The sequence below is a fragment of the Panthera uncia genome (assembly GCF_023721935.1).
Source record: "Panthera uncia isolate 11264 chromosome A3 unlocalized genomic scaffold, Puncia_PCG_1.0 HiC_scaffold_12, whole genome shotgun sequence".
NCBI classification, from domain to species: domain Eukaryota; kingdom Metazoa; phylum Chordata; class Mammalia; order Carnivora; family Felidae; genus Panthera; species Panthera uncia.
This window is the reverse complement of record NW_026057579.1, coordinates 17,356,849-17,383,868: the sequence shown is the minus strand read 5'-3', so window position 1 is coordinate 17,383,868 and position 27,020 is coordinate 17,356,849. Positions and strand designations below refer to the sequence as shown.

The following is a 27,020-nucleotide window of genomic DNA, read 5'->3' as shown; positions in this document are numbered from 1 at the left end:
AAAGAAAGAAAGAAAGAAAGAAAGAAAGAAAGAAAGAAAGAAAGAAAAAAGAAAGGGCAAGCTGGTTAAGATTTAAAGTAAAGTAAAATCAGAAGATGAGCTAAAAAGAAAAAATGTAAGTAGTGTAAGTATAATACTCTTAATATAAGTTCCCCCTTCTCTTTATTAAGACTAGTGCAAAACTATTACCAACAAACTTTTCTATTATTCATAGCTGATCCTGAGAAATAGAAAATACCTGGTTCTACCATAAGTAATTTAAGAAATAGCTGGATGCCTGGATGGCTCAGTAGAGCATGAGACTCTTGATCTTGGGGTTGTGTGTTAGAACCCCATGTTGGGTGTAGAGTTTACTTTTTAAAAAATGGAATTAACAAGGCAGAAATTAATTCTAAGAAAATGTGTACTTATTCTTGGAATTTTCCATGTATTTGACCATATTGATATTTCTAGGATGTAAAAATTAGTATAAAGAAGTATGTTTTGTTTGTTATTTAACTTAAAATGAAGGGGGGATGGAAAAAGCAGATTTTCTCAGATTGTATTCAGACAACTACTCATATATTTGGGGATTATATATTTTGACCTTTTAAAATTGAAGTAAGTACTTTTGACCTACTTTTGCATATTTTAAAAGTATTTTTGTTAATCTTTTGTCATAATACTCAGTTTTTCCAGAATTAAGTATTAATTGTAAATAGCTAATAAATTATGAATCTTTATATAGACATTTTCATTATTATTTGGATAATAGATAATTGGACAGAGATAAATAGGTGAAAAGAAGAATTCAAAACTGAAAATACCCTGAGACCTAACAGGGGAAAGTAGTAGAAAGAGTAAAAACATTTTGAAAATCAGTAATATTCATTTAGTCATTATTTCTTAAAGACTGAGTTATCTTTTATCAGACTCCATTTCTACCAGTAAAGATTGATTTTTGAAAGTAATAAAGAGCTAATCTATAGTTACCCAAGACATCTTTCTCAAAGAGCTATTGGGATAGTCAGGAAACCAAACACTTCTACCATACCCTCTCTGGCCCGAGCAAATCAGATTACCCAAGAGTAAAAGCCGTAACTTTTTGTACAGTGCTTGCAATGGTAAATGCACCAAAGAAGTGAAAATTACATTTTAGACAGTACTTGTCCAGGCATTTTTGTTTGATTTCTAAGCATCATTTATAATCCCCTATCTTGAAATTAATTCTTCAAAAGGAAACATTCTGTTTTTAAAAGACAAGTCATAGCTACCTTTTGTTCTAGATGACGATTTAATTCAAGATTTCTTGTGGATGGACTGCTGCTGTAAAATTGCAGACAAGGTAAATTTGGTAAAGATGTAATTATTATGTTACTAAACCATCAGAACTTTAACAAAACCTTATAAGAATTTTCTATCCTATTAATTATCGTTAGGAAAAGGACTAGCCTGCGTTGCTCCTTCTAAGGGGTAATCCTTATGCATTAATTTTTGAAATTAGCATACATCATAGACTCATTTTATACTTGAGGAATTGCAGAATATTATTAATTATATTTAAGTGACCTTAAGTCTGTTATCTGATTGAAAACAAGAATCAGTATAGACTTAACATGTTTTGATCAGAATTATCACCTCTTATCAAGCTATGGAGTAATTCTGAATTACTGAATATTCTGAGATTAATTTCACTAAGGCGGTCTGTGATACAGTTAATATTTTATAGGTAAAACAAATCCCAATAATTTTATAGATAAAATTAGGTACTTGTGTTTTTTATTTCGGAATCTGTGTTTCTAAAAGATCGTCATGATGCTGACTTACATACTAGGGACCATATTTCTGTACTCTTTAGATTTAGCAGAACAATTATGATCTCAGCTTTATAAATGGTATCTTAGACCAGGTAGTCATATCAGAAAATTCAGCATGACTTCATTTCACACTTAAATTTAATGTCCCATTTAATGTGGGAAAGGTATGAATGGAAGCCTGGCTTATGATTAAATATACATTAAGTTAATATTGATGTGAACTTTTTTATTTCAAGCTTAAGATAACACAGATAAAATCGAAGTTTGGTCTTTTTAATCTCTAATTTTGGAAATTTAATTTTGGAAAATTTAAAACATGTATACCTTGAGGTAGAGAAAATAGAATTAAAAAACCTCTATGTGCCTATCTTGGAGCTACAGTAATCATCAGCTCATGGCTCTGCTTGTTTCTTCTAATCCTTCTTCCCAAAACTAGACTATTTTATCCATGAATATTTCAAGATGTATTTCTAAAAGATGAGATATTTTTAAACATAACAATTTTTCTAACACTTCTAAAAATTAATATTAATGCCTTCATATAAAATAGCTGTGTAATGTGCATGTGGAGTTTAAGTTTCCTACTTTACAGTTTTAAATGCATTACAGTAATTAAAGTTGCTGGACAGCAGGGGGCAGTGTTTTTAAAGTAACTAACCATGCATACCGTATTTAAGAGTTCTCTACTGAAAGTTATCTTGAAAACTTGGAGTCACCTTTGTAGTGAATCCTGTGAAGGTAGGATAAAAAGGCATTTTATGAGAGAGAATCTAATACATCAGTACTTTAATTGTTTTTAGTTTTAACATATAGAACCTGGACAGTGCCCTAATACCAGGAAAGATATGTCTTTCTAATAACACATTTAAAACACTTTTTTTCTGAAGAAAATAGAGCCATTAGAATAAATTATTCTAATTTCTGATTTGAAGTTATTTTTAAAAGTGAGTATGTGAAATTGCTAAGAGAGTAGACCCTAGGTGTTCTTAACAAAAAGGGAAAAAAGATAATTATGTGAGGTGAAGGATATGTTGATTAACCTGTTTTTGCTATTCACTTCACAATGTATATAACAAATCATCACACTGTAAACTTTAAATATATACATCTGTGTCAATTATACCTCAATTTAAAAATCCCCCCCACAATGAATGAAGAATGAATGAATGAATGAATGAATGAATGAAAAATGAGTATAGGTGTCTGCAATTTAACTGGAAGGAGTCAGGAAAAATTTTTTGTATAGATACATATGTCAAGCCAATGTGGCAACACACTAACAATTGATGAATCTAGGTGAAGGATGTATGGTTATTTGTTTCATTATTATTTCAACTTCTCTATGTATTTGAAATTTAAGATAGAAAAAAATTAGGGTTTTGGTTCAAAAAATATTGGCAATAATAAAATTTAGGAGTTCTTCCTAATCTTAATCATGATAAATGGTTCAGAACTATTTCTTACCATTCACATGGATTACAGGAAGCCAGAAAATAAGGACCCAAATAAATAGGTAATTCTGTAATAAAGATAGATAATGCTTTATTGTTTTTAGCTTATTATTCATCTTAAAGATAACTATCTTAAAGCAGTTTTACGTATGAACGTAAAACATTAATATTAACTTTTACTTTTTTCCCTATAGTATCTTTTGGCTATGACCTTTGTTTATTTCAAGAGAGCTAAATTTACCATAAATGAGCATACCAGGATAAATTTCTTTATTGCTCTGTAAGTATGCTTTCTACTAAGTGATTTTTGTGGTCCTTATTTATAATATATATGATAACTTATTTAAAACAGTCTGTTTTGGGACACTTGGCTGGCTCATTAGGTAGAACTTGCGACTCTTGATCTCTGTGTTGTAAGTTCTGGCCTCACATTGGGTATGAGCTTACTTAAAAAAATAAGTAAATTAAGTTAACATTGCAACCTATAAAAAAATAAAACAGAGGCTTTTAAAAACCTGATGTATATCCTTGAATAGGCTTTATCTATAGAAGTTATATATTTTTTTACTTTAATAGAATATTTTTATGTTCTTTTCACTGATCTTATCCTGCCATATGCGTAAGATTTATTTTTCAGTATTCCACTTGGGTTTGTATTGTATCTTTTACATATTTCAGAGTGCTCCATATAAATTATCCCAAATTCTCCTCTTTTGGACTCAGATATGTTTTAAAATCCAGAATATTCGGTTTGAAATTTCCAGTAAATTTATAGCAAAAATCATCGTCATTGGGGCACCTGTGTGGCTCAATCAGTTAAGCGTCTGACTCTTGTTTTCGGTTCAGATCATGATCTTGCAGATGATCTTATGGTTTGTGAGATCGAGCGCCCTGTTGGGCTCCACCACACAGTGTGGAGCCTGCTTGGGATTCTCTCTCCCTCTCTCTCTCTGCCCCTACCCCACTCATGCACATGTGCATGCTCTCTCTCTCAAAATAAACTTAAAGTCATCATCATTTTCCTTTTACATGAAACAACTTGTGGAAAATGCTACAGACATACTAATTATAGATTTTTGTCTGTAACCTAGAAGTTATTCATATCTGGGGTGCCTGGGTGCCTCTGTGTTGACAGCTTGGAGCCTGAAGCCTGCTTCGGATTCTCTGTCTCCCTCTCTCTCTGCCCCTCCCCCACTCGTGCTCTGTCTGCCTCTCTCTCTCTTTCAAAAGTAAACATCAAAAAACATTTTAAAAAAAGAAGTTATTCATATCTGACACCTTTCTTTAGTAACCACTGACTCTTTGACTTAACACACTGAACTTTGACCAAGGAATATAGCTGTTTTTTCCAATTCTTCTATTCTTCTATTGACTTTATATTGGATCGTTCATACTAGCTTTGATACTAACCATTTCTGTTAAATGGTTTTAATAACATGGCTTTCCAGCCTATAGGTCAGAATTATACTAGAAGCAATGTTTAAGAAAATGTATCTCAATCTCGAAACTTTTTATACCCAGTACCTGGATATAATACTGCAGTTGGGAATGTATGAATATAATTTTAAGTACTTAACTAGGGAACTACATATAAAAAATACTTAAGTTGAATACCTCAACAACTGTTTGCACTGATGAGTGAGTTTTTACTCAAAGTCTATTTAATTCAGACTCAAAGTGTGATTCAAGAAATAGGACTAGAAGAAACTGATCTCCTTGTATTTAGAAGACATATTTCCCCATGCATAAGGGATAATGAACCTTATAACATTTAGTGATGATTGATAAACTGTGGGAATATAATAGTACTAACTAATACTGAGTGTTATGTGCAGGACACCACAAAAATTGTTTTTTTATAAGCTCCTTGAATCTTCTCTGTGAGATACATTATTAAATTCTCTTCATTCTACATATGGGGAAATTGAGACTTAGGAAGGGAAGTACTTCCAAGTCTCACAAAAGTTAGTAAGTGGCAGGGCTGGGGTGCACAGTCAGGTGTGACTTGCCCGTGGCCAAATTTAGTGATTAACCACTAAGCTACATTGCTGTTAACATGTATCCTTAGTATTATATTATACCTCTGTGTTGATACAATATCTATTTTGTAGTTTTTTCTACCTGCAAATTAAAAACAAACCAAAAGAAGCTTTCTTTTTAATTCTTACAGATGCCTGAAATTGGATTTGTTTGACATTTTGGTAATGTTATTACCAGTAAAGTAAAGCAGCACGAGTTTACCGTGTAGTAGTCTGTATAACATGGATTATAATTTCCATTTTATATCTAATCATACTTTTTTATATATCCTGACTCAATAATTCTCAGTAAATATTTTCTTAGCGACAGTTCTTTTTTTTTTTTAAGTTTATTTATTTATTTTGAGAGGTAGAGGGAGAATCCCAAGCAGGCTCCACACTTACAGCATGAAGTGCAACACAGGGCCTGACGCAGGGCTCGGTCTCACAGTTCCTGAGATCTTGACCTGAGCTGAAATCAAGAGTCAGATGTGTAACTGACTGAGTCACCCAAATGTCCCAGTTAGCCACAGTTCTAACTCAAGTTCTTTTCCTTCCTATATGTTCTTACAACACTCAGGACTTTTATTGTCATTATTCCATATTCTCTTGTACAGTTATTTGTTTCATACTTAGTTACCTCTTCTACTTGACTATAGGCTGCTTAAAGGGAAGGAACATGTATCTAAATTGTTTTTTTGCATCCTTTAACGTGTGGTTGTTCTTAATTCTTTATTTGGATAAGCATAATTAGCTATTATACAAAAGAAATGAACTCTGCTCCAAGAAAATCTATTTCAAATTAGAAGACAACTTACATGCATACAATACAAATATTTTTATAACATTGAGCCTGAAAAATTGTTAATCTAGAGTAGAATTACAATGTAGTTCTGATAGCATAGTACCATAGTATGTTATAGATTTTGTTTTATTTGGTTAACAAGCGTGAAAGGAGCCAACCTCTGGCTTCTGTCTACCCTTTACTAAGAACTATCAAGGATACTAAAGTAAGAAATTATGTAATTTCACAGAGGACATGATTGGATTCATGTAACTGAATGGGTTTCATATGAGGTGCTTTTATATTATGGTAATTTAAAAATATGTACAGTTATTTTAAGGGAAGGTAAAGTAATAGGTGCTATTTTTATATTAATGTAACTAAATTGAATATGCATGTAGTTTTTTAAAAGGACATAAGTGGGTATATAATTAAAAGTAAGTATTCATGTCTCAAGACGTTGGCATCCTTCCTCAAGAACAATGAACATATCATGTGTATCTAGAAATAATTTTCTATACATGAACCAGTGTATATATTATATGAATAGAAGTATACTATACATTTCTGTGCCTTTTGAATTTTTCTAATGTGACATATCTATAAAAGTGGTATATGGAATGTGTATATGTTTATGTTAAAGAAAAAGCAAAACAAATACCCATATACCCATGACTCAACTTTAGAATAGAACATTGCCAGAATCTTAGAGGCTCACGGTGCACAATTTCCCAGTTAGAGCCCCCTCCCTTCCACAGATAGTAATTTTCTTGATTTTCTTTATTCTGTATATAACCCTCTAAATAATATATTGTTTGGTTTTTCCTGTTTTTAAGCTATATGTAAAAGAATAATGTGCACTGTTCTTCTGTAACTTCCTTCTGTTGCTTTATAATATGATTTGAGATTCATTTATATTGATATGTGTAGCTCTAGTTCATTCATTTTCACTGCAGAATAATAATATTCTATATTATTGCTTATATATTTGAATTTTTTACTATCTTGTTGTCTTTACGTCCCACTTTTTCTGTGAGATCTTTTTAATTTTTATTTTTTGATACCTTTTATTCCTCTGCTTTTTAGGAAATTATGCAGTCTATATCCTTTCAGCAGTTATCCTAGTTACCTATTTTTTTTAACTTACTAGATTACTGGTTTCTTATAAAAGGATATAACTCAGGAACAGCCAGATGGAAGATTTGCATAGGGCAAGGTATGAGGAAAAGGCATGGAGCTTCCATAACCCCTCAGCACCCCTTGGTCTCTGCATGTTCACCAACCAGGAAGCTCTATCCCAGTTATTTTTAATCAAGAGCCATAAACATTTTAACTCCAGTCACCCCTTTCTCAACTTATATTCTCTTGTTTTGCAATTCTGTGGTTCTACATGAAGCCCTCCAAAAACTTTGAGACATTATTATTGTTGTTTTTACACTGAACATTTATTTAAGGACTTACTTACATATTTATATCTTTGCTTACTATTCCTTCTTGCATCTCAAACCTTCCACTTGGGATCATTTGCCTTCCTTTCTTATTGCTTTTAGGATTTATTTCTTTCGTGTTGGACTATTAATTTCAGTATCTTCAGACCTCAGGGTCTGTTTATGTTTATGGTACACTGTTCCCTTACATGTTTTACACTTTTTTTATTGGAAGTTGCTTGTTTTTCTTAGAAAATCATCTATGGTGCTTTCATTGTTTCCAGTGGGAAATCTCTGTCATTACCTCTGTTTCTGTGTTATCTAATGTCTCATTTTTTGTCTGGACTGCCTTTACGATTTTCTCTTTATCACCTGTTCTGAATAATTTGATTATGTTGTGTGTTGGTGTAATTTTCTTCATATTTTGTGCTTTGGAGTTCATCCAGCTTCTTTGTATGTTTATAGTTTTCATAAAATTTCAAAAACTTTCACCGATTATTTCTTTAAATATTTTTTCTGTCCACCCAACTCTTGTTAGGGACTCCAGTTTCGCCTTCATTAGACCACTTGAAGTTGTCTCACAGCTCATTGATGGCTCTATTATTTTTGTTTCTTTTTTTCTATATGTTTCAGTTTAGGTAGTTTATATTGCTGTCTTCAGTGCACAAATCTTTTCTTCTGCAGTATTTAGTCTATTAATCCTACTCCATGTATTTTTCATTGTACAGATAGTTTTCATCTCTAGAAGTACACTTTGTGTCTCCTGTTCTTTTTGAACATCTGGAGTAAATATAACAGTTTTAATGTCCTTGTCTGTTTAATGTCTGTTACTTCTAACGTGTCAATTTTGGTTGATGATTCTTTTTATTATGAGTCATGTGTACCTGTTTCTGTGCATGCCTGATCCCCCTCATGTATTTAGGAGGATACTGATTTCCATATGTATATAAGGAAACTACTTGGGTGTGGGGAAAGATTAGAGGGAACAGTGCCTAATATTCACCCAGAGCTGGGAATTTTGCCTGTTCCCACCAGCCAGACTGAAAAAACTCATAATTAACAGAATATTGAGTAGAGCACTCAAGAATGTCTTGCTTCAGTAGTGGGGAATAATTACCCCAGACTGAACATTGCTCTAGATCCACCTAACAAATCATTAAAGCAAGGCCTGAAAGGATCAGACTGTTTCTAAGTAACTTAACTGCATCCTGGAACAAAGTTCAAATTTTATAGGAATACAAAAATATCCAGAACTTGGGTCGCCTGGGTGGTTCAGTTGGTTAAGCTCTGACTCTTATTTCAGCTCAGGTCATGATCTCATGGTTGTGGAATCAAGCCCCATGTTGGGCTCCATGCTAAGTGTTGAGCCTGATTGGGATTCTCTCTCTCCCTCTCTCTCTGCCCCTTCCATCTCTCAAAATAAATAAACATTAAAAAACAAACAAAATATCCAGAACTCAACTCACTGTATTTCTATTTTTGGTCTACATTTTTTAATTATGAGTGAGGTTGAACATCTTTATGTGTTTGTAAGTAATTTATATATTTTTTTGTGAACTTCCTGTTCTTGTCCTTTTCCCATTTCTTTTTTGAGTTGTTGGTCTTTTTTGTTAGGTATCTGGCTAATACAGTTGAAGAAGATGAAGAAGAATCCAAATATGAAATTTTTCCATGGGCTTTAGGGAAAAACTGGAGAAAATTGTTCCCTAATTTCTTAAAATTAAGGGACCAACTCTGGGATAGAATTGACTATAGGGCTATTGTAAGCAGGCGATGCTGTGAGGAGGTAAGGTTTTTAAAAAACTTTATATATGTAATCTGTTTTCTCTTTATGTAATTTCCCTTGTCTTGTTTTTAAATGTGCTTCTAATACATTTTTTGTATATGTAAGGGTAGGCTATTAACCTTGATGGTTACCATGAATACATCTTGTATATTACAATGTTGATATTTTAATTTTTTACCACAATAATTAAAAATTGTCATTTCTGTTTTTCAGAACAGCCTACTTCTGTAGTAAGTATTTTTGTTTTAGTGTGTTTCTTTAGTCTAAAAGATGACCAGAATATTGGGAAAGGACAGTGTGCAGATTGCAAAATATGTTAATAACATTTGGAGGTGAATAATAATTTCCATCAAATAAAGTATGTGAAATTTCAAGTTCCCAAGATTAAAATGCAAACTACATGGTGTAAAATTTAAATAAATTTAAATATGTTAAAAATCATACCTCTTTTCACATAGAATAATACATAAAGTAAGTTTCCTTGATGCCAGATTCTATTAAGTCAAACAGAAAAACACTAAAAATTAGAAAATGGGTTATTTTACCTAATGTTCTAGGTTTTCAATAAAGAAAAAAGTTAATGTTTCAAACTAAAGAAATATTCTAAAATAGAAAATTAATGGAGGGCAGTGATCATTGTAGGCCAGTACTAGTAAAGTTTGGTAAATGTGAATTAGTTAATGCTGTAATGAAATGAAGTTATATCCAGTTAAATGATGATAGGCAAAAGAACCAATTAATGGATTAGTGTCAAACTTCAGGCAAGACTTTGGAGGTGTGTCACAGAAGTCTGCCTGGAATTAACCTTGTTAATTATATTTATTAATGAGATGAAAGTATTAGCAAGTATGGATAATTGTGTATTAAATTAAGAGGATTGTTGAATGTTGAGGGAAATTAAAGGATTCAGAAATAACTTAGAAGATTGAAATAGCAAGGCCAAGTTTTTTCAAGGTTAAATTCAGTGGGGGTGCCTGGGTGGCTCAGTTGGTTAAGCATCCAACTTCAGCTCAGGTCATGATCTCACAGTTTGTGAACTCGAGCCCTACTCTGGGCTCCACACTCTCTCTTCCTCTTTCTCTGCATTTCATGGGATTCTCTGTCTCTCTCCTCTCTCTCTTCCCCTTGCTCACTCACTCTTTCTCAAAAAAAAAAAAAAAAAGATGAAATTCAACAGAAAAATATGGAAAATTGAGTGTATATCTCCCCTCCCCCAAATTAATAGATCCTCATTAAAGGATTTAAACAACTCATTCCAATTAGAGGACATTGAAAGAGTCATGTATTGCTATGTTTTATCTCTATGTCCCCAGGTCAGGAGTGGATAATTGGTGCCCCTGTGCCATCTTTGGACATGATAGTAGATCTTACTTGAACACTCTGATTTTTTTCAAAGTGAACACTTTAAGCCCCATGGTACACTCAGCTAAGAGCATGGAATGGGCACCAGAGGCAAGAGGCTGGGATAGGCAATGCTCACCTCATGGCAGATTGCCCACCCACTCCTAAGATAGAACAACTAGCATTATAACTGCAACAACTTAATTTACACAATTGGAGATGGAATTACTTCAGTTGCTGGCATAAGACTATTAAAGAGACAGAGTATGATGTACCTTAATGGTGTATGTGTAAAAGACTAAAAAGTTTTAGATAACTGTAAACTTAGTTGTGTAATGGGATTTACAGAAAAGTTTAGTATCTCAAGGCTTTGACATTGACAATAGATCTCTCCCCTAATTCTAGATGTGCATATTAAATTTCCTATTCATATTTCATTATCTAGTAAATACCTCATACTTAACATGCTGACAATCCAGTTTCTGATTCCCCTACACAGACCTCCAAAACTTCTCCTTCTATATATAGTCTTCCACATCTTAATAAATGGTAACTTCATCATTCTAGTTGTTCAGACCAAAAAACTGTTGCCCTATACTTTTCTCACATCCATACCTTAAAAAAATGTCCAGCATTCTACCATTTCTCACGACCTCTACCACTAAATCCTACTTTGATTGTCTCCTCATGTCTCAGTCATTGCCATAATCTTCCAAGTAGTCTCTCTTATAATCTTTCTCTCCTGTAGTATATTTTCATACACCAGCCAGAGTAAATCTTTTAGAAAGTAAGTCAAATCATTGGTCCTCTACTCAAAAGCCTCCAGAGGCTTCCCATCTTACATAGAGTAAAAGGCAAAACCCTTATCATGGCTCTACCTGGTCTGCCAACTCTCTTCTCATCTCTTCATCTCTCTTCCCTCCAACTACACTGGCCTCCTTGCTCGTCTTCAAACACACCAAGGACATTCCCACCTCAGGATTTTTTTTTTTTTTTTTTGGCCTGGAATGTTTTTCCCCCAGATATCCGTGTGCTTCACTTCCTCACTTCATTTAGGATTCTACTTAAATAGCACCTCAGAGAAACCTTTCCTTAGCACCCTGCATCAAGTAGTATCTCCCTGAATGGAATAAAATTGAAGAGTCCAGAAATAAACCTTCATATTTATGTTCAATTGAATTTTGACAAAAGTACCAAGAAAATTCAATGGGGAAAGAATAGTCTTTTCAACAAATGATGCTGGGACAAGTGGATATCTACATGCAAATGAATGCATTTGGACCCCAATTTTCATATCAGATATAAAAACTAATTCAAAATGGATCAAAGACTGAAATGTAAGAGCTAAAAACTACAAAACTCTTAAAAGGAAACACAGGTGTAAATCTTCATTACCTTGGATTAGGATTCTCAGAGATCATACGAGCACAAGCTTGAACTCAAAAGCACAAGCAACAAAAGAAAATAGAGATTATCATTGACATTGAAAACTTTTGTCCTTCAAAAGACACCATGAAGAAAGTGAGAAGCCCACAAAGTGGATGAAAATTTTGGCCAATTTTCTGTCCAATAAGGGAGTTGTGTCTAGAATATACAAAGAGTTCTTACAACTCAACAATAAAAAGACAACTTTTAAAAGGGCAAGGATCTGAAAAGGCTTTTCCAAAGAAGATCTACAAATGGGCAAAAACCACATGGAAAGATGCTCGACATCATTAGCCATCAGAGAAATGAAAAATCAAAACCACAAGTAGATGTTATTTCACACCCACGAGGATAGCTATTGTGAAAAAGACAAATATAACAAGTGTTGATAAAGATATGGAGAAAATGGAACCCTCATACACTTTGGTTGGGAATGTAAAATAGTGTAGTTGTTTTGGAAAACTGTAGCAGTTCCTCAAAGGATTAACAGGGGTACCATACAACCCAGCAGTTCCAGTTCTAGTTGTATATACAAAAGAAAGGAAAGGTATGTCCACACAATAACTTGTACATGAGTATTCATAGCAGCATTATTTGTAATAGTCAAAAAATGAAAACGCAAATGTCCTTCAGTGAATGGATGGATAAACCATATAGTATATTTATACAGTGATATATTACTTGGCAATTAAGAGGAATCAAGTACTGATACAGGCTGCAACATGGATGAACCCTGAAAACATTATGCTAAGCGAAAGAAGCCAGTCACAAAGGACCACATATTGTATGATTCCATTAAATAAACTGTCCAAAATAGGCAAATCCAAAGAGATAGAAAGTAGCTTAGTCGTTGCCAGAGGCCAAGGGGAAGGAGAAATGGGGTGTGATTACTTTTTTTATGGAGTGATGAAAATGTTCTAAAATTGACTATAATAATGGTTGTGCAACTCTGAACATACTGAAAGCCATTCTACACTTTAAGTGGGTAAATTGTATGGTATTTTGAGAATATAGCTCAATAAAGCTGGTGAAATAACAAGTACTACTTCCCACTGTCCCTCTGTATTTCTTTTCGTAGTTTCCTCCATAGCACTTAACCATCATATAACATACTCTGTTTTAATTATCTTACAAATACGATTTCCCCCTACTAGAATATAAATTCCAAGAGGGTATGGTCTTTATTTTCTTATTGGACCTCCAGTGCCTAGAACAGTGCATGTCACATAGTAGGTACTCAGTAAATAGTGCTGGCTGACAGTGAATGGGATTTAAAGCTTCTGATTCTTTTTCATACCTTCTTATCCATGTAGTAGAAAAACAATAAACTATAAAACTTGCTGACTTAGCACTGCCTCTTACAACAGGGGCACATAGATAAGCTTTTTTATGGCTGTTCCGACCAGGTACATTTGAATCATTGTAGTACATAGGAAAAGAAATTACGTAGACTTTATCCTGTTCTCTTAACTATTCATTCAATAGCTACCTAATGAGTAAGACACTTAAGTTCAGTATTATGGGGGTTTGTTGTAAAAAAGTGTTACATCATCTTTGCCCTGAAGTTTGATGCATTAAAGTGCAAGACATGGCGTTAGAAATTTAGCTAAGTATTCTATACATTTGTTATTGAGAGCCTGGTATTGACATACTGCCAACTCATTTCTTGAGTCTCACCCTAAAGTAAACCCAAGTTATGATAGTACTTATAAACTGGCTTACAATGATAATACTTTACATTTGCATTGTGCTTCATAAATTCATAAATATTTTCATATGTAGATTATCTTCTTATCCTCACAAAAATGCCTGTGAGAGTTGCAGCATTCTTATTTTACATCTGATGAAATTGAGGACCAAGGAGTTTGAGGTTTACTCAAGATCATACATCAATTAAATGGTAAACTCAGGATGTGATTTCATATCTAATGACTTCTCAGTGCTCTGTTTTCTCTGACATCTAGCTTCTACTGCTCATACTGGTTAATTTGAAAGGCACACATATATCTATTATTTTATCTCAGGAACTAAATAGTATATTCTGTCCATTTTTCTGATGAAGAAACTGGGGCTTAGAAAGGTTGTAAGTTGTCCATGGTCATTTATTTAACAAGTGGTAGGGCCAGCTAGTACTTAAACTTGGCACTCTTTATATATATATACCACTGTCAACTTAATTCTCTCCTTCCAGGTTATATGAATTTTGTAATTTGTCTCTTTTTTTAACCTTAGTTGCTGCAAAGAAGCTAAGAGCCAAGTTTTCTCTCTACCTACCTCAATTCTACTACTCATTACTACTGGCAAATCTATTTTCTTCTTTTTTTTTTTTAATTTTTTTTAACGTTTATTTATTTTTGAGACAGAGAGACAGAGCGTGAGCGGGGGAGGGGCAGGGAGAGAGGGAGACACAGAATCGGAAGCAGGCTCCAGGCTCTGAGCCATCAGCCCAGAGCCCGACGCGGGGCTCGAACTCACGGGCCACGAGATTGTGACCTGAGCTGAAGTCGGACGCCTAACTGACTGAGCTACCCAGGCGCCCCTCTATTTTCTTCCTGTAGCCAAATTTTTCCCTTTTGGGTGCTAGTTTAATGAAAAATTTATTTGCTGTTTTTGTCAGCTGCCAATAATCCTTTTTTGGAAAGAGAGGAGGTATGATTTAATTGAAAAATATATGTAGGCCTTTCCAGAAAAGAGTAAAGACTATTTCCCTACTCATTCTGATATTATTATCTTGTTAGTTACAGTTAGTTTACTTTTTTGGATAGCAGCTCCTCTGAGGTGGAATTTATTTAGGTTGATGATAGCTTGATTTCTAGATTGGCTCACAAATTATGGAATATGCCAATCTGATGAGAGTTAGACTCCAATTCCAGTCCCTTTATGCATCATGGAGGGTAGCAATTTTATCTAAAGGAATCTTTTCTCTGATCTTGTTATGTACTCTGGCCTAGATGGCACAGTATCATCATAACATTTGTGTATCAGCTACTACTTGATTCCAGATTAGAATTTAGAAATCAGAGATGTGATATAAACAGAGTTTTAAACAAAATAATCCAATGACCATATGCAGCAGAGACCCAATATAGGGAGGGTACTGAAAACTGCTAAACTTGGTATAGGTCAGAAAGGAAGGTATCAACCTAGTGCTGAATATAATGATGCCAAAGAAAAATCAATGTTATGAAATTATAATTGTCATAACTTGCTGACCAGTTGGATATAGATTATATGGGAAAGTCCACTTTCAGGGTTTCAAATCTGTAGAACAGAAGGAGTAATGGGTTCCATAATGAAAATAGGGAATGCTAAAGAAACAAACTGGTTTATTGAGAAAATAAGGAATTTTATATCACACATATGAATTTAAGGTGATACTTGGATAATTAAGTGAATGGTCAACAGGTATGAATAAAGTATGAGTCAACACATATAAGTGATGTTGAAAGCTTGGTAGAGTAGATAAGAGATCCATGGTGAAAGTGATGTTAGTACTTTTTGGGTACTTGTCAGGCACTGTTCTAAGTACTGCATATGTGTTAACTCTCATAACTCTTCTTACAGCTAGCTAGATAATCCCAGAAGAGGGAATTGAGGCACAGAGAGAATAAATGGTTTCTCTAAGGTCACACAGTTAGTCAAGCAGCATACCAGTATTCAAACCTAGGCAGTCTGATTCCAGAGTTGGTGTTTGTTTGTTTATTTTGAGAAAGAGCAGAGGAGGGGCAGAAAAAGAGGAGGAGAGAGAGAGAGAGAGAGAGAGAGAGAGAATCCCATGTAGGCTCTGTGCTGTCAGCATGGAGCCCAAGGCGGGGCTTGATCCCACGAACCATGAGATCATGACCTGCGCTGCAATCGAGAGCCAGACACTTGACCAATTGAGCCACCCAGGCACACGCAGAGTTGGGTTGTTTTTTTTTTTAACACCTATACTATACTATACTATCTCTTGAGATCATAACCAGTAAAATATAGAGAGAAAAACAGAGGTCCAGGTATTAAATTTTGTAACACCCACCAAAAGAACAACAACAACAAAATCACTAAAAATGACAGAAGAGTAAGATAAAGTAAAAACTAGGATAACATTCCCAGTAGATCAAGTGCTACCAATGCTTTAAAGAAGTTACTTTCATAAATCATAGAATTTGAGGACTGTAAGTGACCTGTTTGTTCATATACAAAATACACCCTGTAGCCCAGAAAGTTACATAATTTGCCTAAGGTCATAGAACTAAATCCTGCTTTCCTGACCCTCTTACAATTTTCTTTTTAATTAACTGTTATCACAATAATATTCTAATTATATTTGTGTGTATAAAATATGTGCAAACATATTTAAAAGCACACAAATGGGGCACCTGGGTGCTCAGTCAGTTAAGCAACTGACTTCGGCTCAGGTCACAATCCCATGGTTGGTGAGTGTGAGCCCCGTGTCGAGCTCCATGCAGACAGCTCAGAGCCTGGAGCCTGCTTCAGATTCTATGTCTCCCTCTCTCTCTCTCTGCCTCTCTCTCTCTCTCTCTCCAAAATAAAATAGGTATTAAAAAATTGTATTTAGAAAAGCACACAAATATGTGTGCATGCATTTTTCTAGCTGGTTTAGCATGTGGAGAGACTGATGCCTAGCTTGTTGTAGAAAGAATGGTTTACCAAACTTGCTGTGTGCCCTCTGCTTCCTATGTTTCTCTGCTCTTCTCACTAGAGTTTGTGACAGAATTCTTATAAAAATCATGCTGTTGAAAGTTTATAATGTCAGTGGCCTCTAATTCCTATTTTCATCTATCAATTATTTTCATCTATCAATAAAAAATATATGACTAAATAATATTGTGTGGAGGGCCTTTGATAGGTGTATGAGAGACTCTTCCTGCCCAGAGTTCTTCCGTAGATTGGTTACATTCATAAAAAGATAGATAGATAGATAGATAGATAGATAGATATCTGAGTACTAGACACGTTAAAAGTCCTAATGTCAGATTAACAATGAAACAATACAATCTAAAAGCTGGAGTATTTAAAATGTGGGACTTATGCTCAGCATTGAAGGAAAAGCGATACTAAGACAAATAAAGGGAGAGGACATTCCAGAAATAGGAAATAAAGATGTACAAGTGTTAAGGAAGAAATACTAAATATGGAAGGAATAAGAAATTCTGATATTCTGCTTCCTCACTTTAGGTAGCTCTGAACCTAATTTTACATTGTTATGGAAACATTTATAGTTAGAATCAACATCTTTACTTCTACTTTAAAAAACTTTTTTAATGGTTATTTGAGAGAGAGAGAGAGAGAGAGAGAGACAGAGCAGAGTAGGGGCATAAAAAGAGGGAGACACAGAAGCCAAAGCAGCCTCCAGGCTCTGTGCTGACCGCTCAGAGGTAGGGCTTGACCCCATGAACCATGAGGTCATGATCTATGCTGAAGTCAGATGCTTAAACGACTAAGCCACCCAGGCAGCCCTATTTACCTCTACTTTTTAGAAGCTAATGTAATGAAAATGAAAACATGACAGTCCAAAACCTTTGAGATGCAGCAAAAACAGTGATAAGAGGGAGGTATGTAGAAATACAGGTCTACATCAAGAAGCAAGAAAAGTCTCAAATACACAACCTAACCTACACCTAAAGGAACTAGAAAAGGAACTGCAAATAAAGCCTAAAGCCAGCAGGAGGAGGTAAATAATAAACACTAGAGCAGAAATAAATGATATAGAAACAAAAACCCAGAACAGATCAATGAAACTAGGAGCTGGCTAACTTCCTAGCCAGACTTATCAAAAAGAAAAAAGAAAGGACCCAAATAGATAAAATCATGAATGAAAGAGGAGAGATCACCACCAACACCACAGAAATACAATTATGAAAGAATATTATGAAAAATTATATGCCAATAAATTGGGCAATTTGGAAGAAATGGATAAATTCCTAGAAATATATAAACTACCAAAACTTCAACAGGAAGAAATTTGAGCAGACCTATAACCAGCAAAGAAATTGAGTCAGTAAGCAAAAATCTTCTAATAAAAGTCCAAGACCAGATGGCTTCCCAGGGGAATTCTACCAAACATTTAAGAAGAGTTAATACCTATTCTTCTCAAACAAGAAAGAAAGAAAGAAAGAAAGAAAGAAAGAAAGAAAGAAAAGGAATACTTCCATTCTATAAGGCCAGCATTACTTTGATTCCAAAACCAGACAAAACCAAAGACCCCACCAAAAAGGAGAATTACAGGCCAATATCCCTGATGAACATAATGCAAAAGTTCTCAAGATTCTAGCGAGTTGAATCCAACAGTATATTAAAAGAATTATTCACTGTGATCAAGTGAGATTTATTCTTGGGCTGCAAGGGTGGTTCAGTATTCATAAAGCAGTCAATGTGATACACCACATTTATAGAAGAAAAGAAAAACCATTTGATCTTCTCAATAGATGCAGAAAAGCATTTGATAAAGTATAGCATCCATTCTTGATGAAAACCCTCAACAAATTAGGGATAGAAGGATCATACCTCAACATCATAAAGGCCAAATATGAAAGACCCACAGCTAATATCCTCAATGGGGAAAACGAGAGCTTTTCCTATACGGTCAGGAACAAGATGGGATATCCACTCTCACCATTGTTATTTAACATAGTACTAGAAGTCTTAGCCTAAGCAATCAGACAACAAAAAGAAATAAAAGGCATCCAAATTGGCAGAAGTCAAACTTTCACTATTTGCAAATAACATGATACTCTATATAGAAAACCTGAAAGACTCCACCAAAAAAAATTGTTAGAGCTGATACACAAATTCAGCAAAATTGCAGGATACAAAAATCAATGTACAGAAATCTGTTGCATTTCTATACGCTAATAATGAAGCAGCAGAAAGAGAAATCAAGGAGTCAATCCCATTTACAATTGCACCAAAAACCATAAGATACCTAGGAATAAACCTAACCATAGAGGTAAAATATCTGTACTTCGAAAACTATACAACACTGATGAAAGAAATTGAAGATAACACAACGAAATGGAAAAACATTCCATGCTCATGGATTGGAAGAACAAATATTGTTAAAATGTCTATACTACCCAAAGCAGTCTACACATTTAATGCAATTCCTATCAAAATACTGCCAACAGGAGCACCTGGGTGGCTCAATCGGTTAAGTGTTCAACTTAAGCTCGGGTCATGATTTTGCAGTTCATGAGTTTGAGCCCCACATTACACTCTCTGCTGTTAGCATAGAGCCTGCTTCAGATCCTGTGTCCTGCTCTCTCTGCCTCTCCCTGGCTCATTTTATCTCTCTCCCCCTGTCTCTCCCTCTCTCTCTCTCTCTCTCAAAAAAAAAAAAAATACTATGAGTATGTTTCACAGAGCTAGAACAAACGATCCTAAAATTTGTATGGAACCACAAAAGACCATGAATAGCCAAAGCAATCTTGAAAAGCAAAACTGGAAGCATCACGATTCCCAACTTCAAGTTATGTTACAAAGCTTTAGTCATTAAGACAATATGGTACTGGCACAAAAATAGATATAGATCAGTGGAACAGAATAGAAAACTCAGAAATGGACCCACAACTATATAGTCAACTGATCTTAGACAAAGTAGAAAAGAATATCCATTGAAAAAAGTCTCTTCAACAAATGGTGTTGGAAAAACTGGATGGTGACATGCAGAAGAATGAAACTGGACCGCTTTCTTTCACCATACATAAGAATACGAAATGGATGTGAGACAGGAAACTATCAAAATCCTAGAAGAGAACACAGGCAGCGACCTCTGACATCAGTTGTAGCCACTTCTTACTAGACATGTCTCTGGAGGCTAGGGAAACAAAAGCAAAAATGAACTGTTTGGACTTCATAAGATAAAGATCTTCTACAAAGCAAAGGAAACAATCATCAAAACTAAAAGGCAACCTATGGAATGGGAGAAGATATTTGCAAATGACATAGCAGATTAAGGGGTGGCATCCAAAATCTATACTTATCAAACCCAATGCCCCAAAAACAAATAATCCAGTTAAGAAATGGGCAGAAGACATGAATAGACATTTTTCCAAAGAAGACATCCAGATGGCTAATAGACACATGAAAATATGTTCAACATCACTCATAAGGGAAATAAAGTGCGCATGTGCGCACACACACACACAATGAGATGCCACCTCACACCTGTCAGAATGGCTAAAATCAACAACACAGGAAACAACAGATGTTGGCGAGGATGCAGAGAAAAAGGAACCCTATTACACTGTTTGTAGGAATGCAAATTGGGGCAGCCACTCTGGAAAACATAATGGAGGTGCTTAAAAAAGCTAGAAATAGAACTACCCTAAGATCTAGCAGTTGCACTACGAGGTATTTACCCAGAGGATACAAAAATATTGATTTGAAGGGGCACATGCACCCCAGTGTTAATAGCAACATTATCAACAATAGCCAAATTATGGAAAGAGCCCAAATCAGTCCATCAAGTGATGAATGGATAAAGATACACAGTGGAATATTACTCAGCTATTAAAAAGAATGAAATCTTACCATTTGCAATGATATGGATGGAGCTACAGTGTATTATGCTAAGTGAAATAAGTCAGTCAGGAAAAGACAAATACCATATTATTTCACTTATATGTGGAATATAAGAAACAAAACAAATGTAACATAGGGGATGGGAAAAAAAAAAAGAGAGGAAGGCAAACCATAAGAGACTCTTAAGTATAGAGAACAAATTGAGGGTTGATGTAGGGGAAGTATGTAGGGGATGGGCTAAATGGGTGATGGATATTAAGGAGGGCACTTGTGATGAGCACTGGGTGTTATATGTAAGTGATGAATCACTAAATTCTACTCCTGATACCAATATTACACTATATGTTAGCCAACTAGAATTTAAATAAAAACTTGAGTGGGGGGGAACCTGGGTGGTTCAGTCACTTAAGCTTCTGACTTTGGCTCAGGTCATGATCTCATGGTTCATGGGTTTGAGCCCCACATTGGGCTCTGTGCTGATGATGCAGAGCCTCCTTGGGATTCTCTCTCTTTCCCTCTCTCTGCCCCTCCCCTTCTCTCACTCTCTCTCTCTCTCTTTCTCTCAAAATAAACTTAAAAAATTTTTGAACTTGGTAAAAATTTTTAAAAATAAAAGATATGTAACTGTTACATGTTTGTTGAAAACTTCTTTGAAGGATTTAAGTAGATTATAAAATAATTCACTAACGAAATTAGCCTAGCTAGCATTCTTTAGCAATTATTTTGGAGGAGGCCACCGGTACTCTGTTTAAGCAGACTGGTTTTAATCAGGGGGTTTTAAGGTTTTCTTTTCATTTCTAAGTTTATTTATTTTGAGAGAGAGAGAGAGAGAGAGAGAGAAAGTGGGGCAGAGGCAGAGAGAGAGGGAAAAAGAATTCCAAGTGCAAAATTATCAGTGCAGAGCCTGACGTGGAGCTCAGTCTCACAAACTACAAGATTATGACCCAAGCCAAGGTCAAGAGTTGGACACTTAACCAACTGACCCACTAAAACAAAACCTAAGGTTTTCATTTTTAACAGCAGAAGCCTTTCTTTCTTTCCAAGCAAAATTTTCAAGAGTACCCACAATTCCCTTCATATGTTGGGAAAGTACCTATATATGACTATCATTTGCCAGCTCCTTACTATGTGATAAGGATTTTACACATATCTAACCCGCCGAAAAATCCTGTGAGGCAGATAGTATCCTCATGTTAAATATATAGAAACTGAGCCTCAGAAAGTTTAAGTAACTTGCTCAGTATCATACAGCTAGCAATTGGCAGAGTCAGGATAAGGAAATAGGTCTATCCAGACTCCAAAGGCAGGATTTTATTTAACCTTAGAGAACAATGCCCAACATGTAGTGAAGAATCATAAGAGTTTTATAATTAATTGTTCATCTAATCCTTGCAACAATCCTCTAACGTAGACAATATTATTCTCTCCATATTATGGATAAGGAAACTGAGGAACAGAGAGGTTATGTAAATTACCTGTGTTATTTACCATTTCCCTTGCCACAATTGCAAACATGTTAAGATTAGCCTAACATATAGTTAGAAACCTCAACAATGGGGGCGCCTGAGTGGCACAGTCGGTTAAGCGTCCGACGTCAGCCAGGTCACGATCTCGCGGTCCGTGAGTTCGAGCCCCGCGTCAGGCTCTGGGCTGATGGCTCGGAGCCTGGAGCCTGTTTCCGATTCTGTGTCTCCCTCTCTCTCTGCCCCTCCCCCGTTCATGCTCTGTCTCTCTCTGTCCCAAAAATAAATTTTAAAAAAGTTGAAAAAAAAATTAAAAAAAAAAAACAAACCTCAACAATGTTATTTTTGACCCAGTATATTCCAGTTAAAAATTATGTGTCATTTTGGACTAACTGTATTATCTATCCCAAACTTAGAATACTCAGAATTGAAAAACCTAGAAGGTTGCTTCAGTCTTATTTCATATTTGAAATAAGTACTTTGTCAGTTATTGTCTTTAGGATCTAAGCAGTGAATCACTTTATAGGTAGTGCTGTCTTATCTGGAGATGCCTTTTTTTTTTTTTTCTTAACATCAGTAACTTAGATTTTTAGATCTAGTTATAGAGCTAGCTGTGAGTTTTAATTTTTGTATTTAATTTTACCAAATTTTCAAATCTTATTAAAATTCTAAAAGGAAGCTTTCCACCGTAGGTTATGGCTATTGCCCCAACCCATTATATATGGCAGCGGGAACGCTCTGTGCATCACAGTGGAGCTGTTAGAAACTACAACAGAGATGAAGTTCAACTGCCCCGAGGACCTAGTGCCACCCCAGTAGATTGTTCACTCTGTGGTAAAAAAGGAAGATATGTTAGACTGGGATTGTCTTCATCATCTTCATCCAGTGATACAGTAGAGGTGATGGAGAAACATTCTCAGGAATCACACAAGTCAATGGACATAGTAGTCAATCCTTCTCAAGCTTGTAGCTATTCTCAAGGTATGATTTAGTAATATGTCAGAATTAGATTTATGCAAGTTATTAACAAACCTCATTTATTGACCTGTAGTCAGTTCTTACAGGCAGGGGTACATAGTAATTTATATATCACATTATGAGTGAATTAGTATTGAAAGTTTTCTCCTTTTCAGTTACTATTTGTCTTGTGTCAGTATCTGTTTTTGTGGTAGTGTACCTAAGCTAAAAGATTTTTAATGTGACTTATGTTACACTGAAACCTAACACACCATGGGTCTCAAGTATTTTAAAGTATTAAGTATTTGAAGAGCCTGAAGCATTTTCTATGAAATGTTTTATTCAAAAGAAGTTTCAAGAAGAAAATAAATTTACTTGAAATCTCACGAGCTTTATCAGTGATTAACTACTGGTTTTCTTTTATATACTTTTTAAAATTGAGATATAATTGACACAAAATATTGTATTAACTTTAGGTGTACAATATAATGATTTGATATATTGCAAAATGATTACCACAATAGGTTAACATTCATCACCACATACAGTTTTGTGTGTGTGTGATGGGAACTCTTAAGATATACTCTCTTAGCAACTTTCAAATACACAACACATATTGTGAACTATAGTCACCCTGTTGTTCATTGCATTCCAGGATTTATTTATCTTATAACTGGAAGTTTGTATCTTTTGACCACCTTCACCAATTTTGCCCACCCTGCATCCCTGCTTCTGGCAAACACCAATCTGTTCTCTGTATCTAGTTCATTTTTTGGTTTAGTTTTGTTTTTAGATTCCACATGTGAGATCACATGTTATTTTCTTTTTCTGAAGTATTTCACTTAGCATAATGCCCTCAAAGTCATCCATGTTGTCACAGATGGTAGGATTTCCTTACTTTTTATGGCTGAATGATATTCCATTGCATGTATGGGCATGTGAGTGTGTGTATCATTGTGATTTTTTTTTTACATACAGCATAAATGCTTTATTAATAATCACAAATCTCATTGTGGTTTTGATTTGCATTTCCCTGACAATTGGTGATGCTGAACACCTTCTTACGTACCTGTTGGCTATTTGTATGACTTCTTTGGAAAAATGTCTATTCATTTCCTCTGGCCATTTTATTTGGATACTTTTCTATTGAGTTGTAAGAGTTCTTTATTATTTTTTTGGATATGAACCCTTTATCAGAACAGAATGGTTTGCAGATATTTTGCAGATATTTTCTCCCATTCCATAAGGTTGCCTTTTCATTTTCTTGGCTTTCTTTGCTGCACAGAAACTTTTTAATTTGATGTAATCCCACTGTTTATTTTTGCTTTGTTACCTTTGCTTTTGGTGTCAAATCCAAAAACCATTGGCAAGATGAGTATCCTTCCATTTTGGTCTAGTTTTATGGTTTCAGGTCTTACATTCAAGTCTTTAACCTATTTTGAGTTGATTTTTGTGCATGGCATAAGATAGTGGTCTTCATTTCTTTTGCATGTGACTGTCCAGTTTCTCCAACACCATTTATTGGAGAGACTGTTTCCACTTCTTGGCACGTCTTGTCATAAATTAATTGACCATATATGTGTGGGTTTATTTCTGGGCTCTCTATGCCATTCCATTTCTCTATTTGTCAGTTTTATGTGAAAATCATAGTTTTGATTACTATAGTGTAATATTATACACTTTCCTACTATTTAAAAAAAATTAGAAACATACTATATCTAGGCCTGCTTTTTTTCACTTACCATAAAGCATTTCCCCATGTCATTAGTCTTTGAAAACCTGATTTTTAATCATGACATGGTATAAGTATCATAATTTATTTGCACATTTCATTTTTGTTGGTATTTAAATGGCTTTGCACAATGATATATTAGTTAGAAAATAATCATATGAACTGGAAATACTTTTAGTCGACCACACCATAATTTTCATTCAAATTATGTTTATAAAGGTAGAGTATTTCTGACATTTGAAACCGAGCCAGAATAATATTCTACCAGCAGTGATCCTTTTTACTTCTTATAAAGCCTTTTTTCTAGATTTTCATCCAAGATAGGACTGACGGATTTCTTATAGTTCTGCCTAAATTCTATAATGAACCTCCATTATTTCAGAATATCACGTATTTATTTTTGCTATATCCTTATGAGATTAATAGTGGCTACTGAAGTTTTAGTAAAAGAGAAACTAAACTCTTAACACTCTTCAGGGTAGGGATCACACCTCAATCATTGTTTCATTCCATGGCCATAGTAAATCACTAAACAAATTTGACAGTATAGTCTCTTCCCTTGCAACACCTCCAAGCATAATTTTCATTTGTTCACTTGTATCTTAAGGTAAGTTGGATCTACCATAGGCTAAAGTGTAAAATAAAAATTGCCTTTTAACATCTTTCCCTTCTATACCAGCAACTTTTACCTACACTTTTTGGTTCTTGTAATAGGTAAGATTTACTAGATGTTTAAAATGTTCCAGGCAATATGTTAAACATTGTACATTGATAATTGCAATGTTCACAGCCAACCCTATGATAAATACTATTATCTCTACTTTGCAGATAAGGAAACTGAGACTTAGAGAGGTTAAATCATTTGCCCAAAGTGGAGCGACATTTGAACCCAGGTCTGACTCTAGACTACAGCCTGAATTTGTAACTATTATGCTCTGCTGCCCCCTTTGATGAAATCTTACCTTTGGTGATGAAAATAAGCTGCCACAGAAGTCTTTTAGCAAACTAAGGACTAAGGAAGTGGTGAAAGCGTTAAGAACCAGCCCTAATGAAAGGTTGTATGGAGTGAATTGGGAGAGAATTCCAACCACAATTTGAACAAATATTTATAGAAAGCAGAACACAAGCAGTTATGGTTTACTCAAGCTAATCCCTGTAGATATCAAAGAGTAGTAACACTCTCTGGGGTGCCTGGGTGGCTCAGGTGGTTGGGCGTCCAACTTCAGCTCAGGTCATGATCTCGCAGTTTGTGGGTCCATGCCACATGTTAGGCTCTGTGCTGATAGCTGAGAGCCCGGAGCCTACTTCGGATTCTGTGTCTCCCTCTCTCTGCCTCTCCCCTGCTCGCAGTCTGTCTCTCTCAAGAATAAATAAACATTAAACAAAAAAAAAAAGAGTAGAAACCACAGTGCACCCAGGGAGGAAGGGGCTCTGCCAGCTGGCTTGCTTTGAAGCAAAAGCACAACTTTGACAGATGGTGGGTGAAAAGTGGAGCACTTGACTTAAGGGAGTTGTAAATGGAACTGTGCTTTCATTCTGTCCCTGGAGGAAAGTCCTGAAGCCCTGGTTTAGGATATATACAGATCCTATACAGGAAAGAACAAGTATTTACTCATTACTGTTTTATTCAGAATATTAAAGTTAAATGTAAAAGCTTTTGTTTCAGGATGGCATTTTCAATGTAAATTTTCGATGTAAAGAAAAATTATTAATCATACACTTGACCAGGAAACATATACATTCATTTTCCCTCAATAGGCTTAACTGGGAGTGAGCTCAGTAGGGGTGTGGGGGCATTCAAGGGTAACACAATGTTATCAGGAGCAGTGGACAGTGTCTTACTGCCTCAGCAGCTGATTTTTAGTGATGAAAAAACAAACTCAGAAAAGTCACAATTGTAAGGTAAAACAACAAAACCAGTAAGATGGGACCCAATTCTATCTGAATATGGCCTATTTTAATACTAAATGACACTTTACCTTAGGCATTTTTAAGCCTTGTGACACCTAAGTTAATCCCTCTGAAACATGAATATGCAGAGGACTCCTCAGATTTTAGAGTGAAGCCAGAGGAAAAAAGCAATATATCAAACCTTATTCCTGGATCACAGAGACACGCATGGGACAGTACAACTGTTATATAATCTAAAATCAAGTAATTTTTCCTCAAAAAACAAATCCTTATTTAGTTGAGTCACTACAACTGTTCTAGTCATACTGGTTTAAAATCCTAATACCTAATAAAGGCATAATCAGTGTTTGTAAATTAATGATGTAATAGGGCAATGCTAATTATATAACATTTAAGAGTACAG

The 27,020-nt window shown here is 34.9% G+C and overlaps 1 protein-coding gene across 3 annotated transcripts in view; it reads left to right on the top strand.

Annotated features, from left to right (window-relative positions):
• Positions 1-27,020, top strand: part of SPDYA (speedy/RINGO cell cycle regulator family member A) — a 45,682-nt gene that overhangs the window by 15,316 nt on the left and 3,346 nt on the right. For 2 of the 3 annotated variants that reach the window (XM_049651912.1, XM_049651911.1), the window contains 4 exons: positions 1,266-1,324; positions 3,442-3,527; positions 9,091-9,262; positions 22,710-22,998. In XM_049651912.1, the coding sequence (XP_049507869.1) occupies positions 1,266-1,324; positions 3,442-3,527; positions 9,091-9,262; positions 22,710-22,998 (606 nt within the window). Of the gene's footprint in view, positions 1-1,265; positions 1,325-3,441; positions 3,528-9,090; positions 9,263-22,709; positions 22,999-25,534; positions 25,600-27,020 lie in introns of all 3 variants that reach the window. The other variant, XM_049651913.1, reaches the window with a different exon arrangement.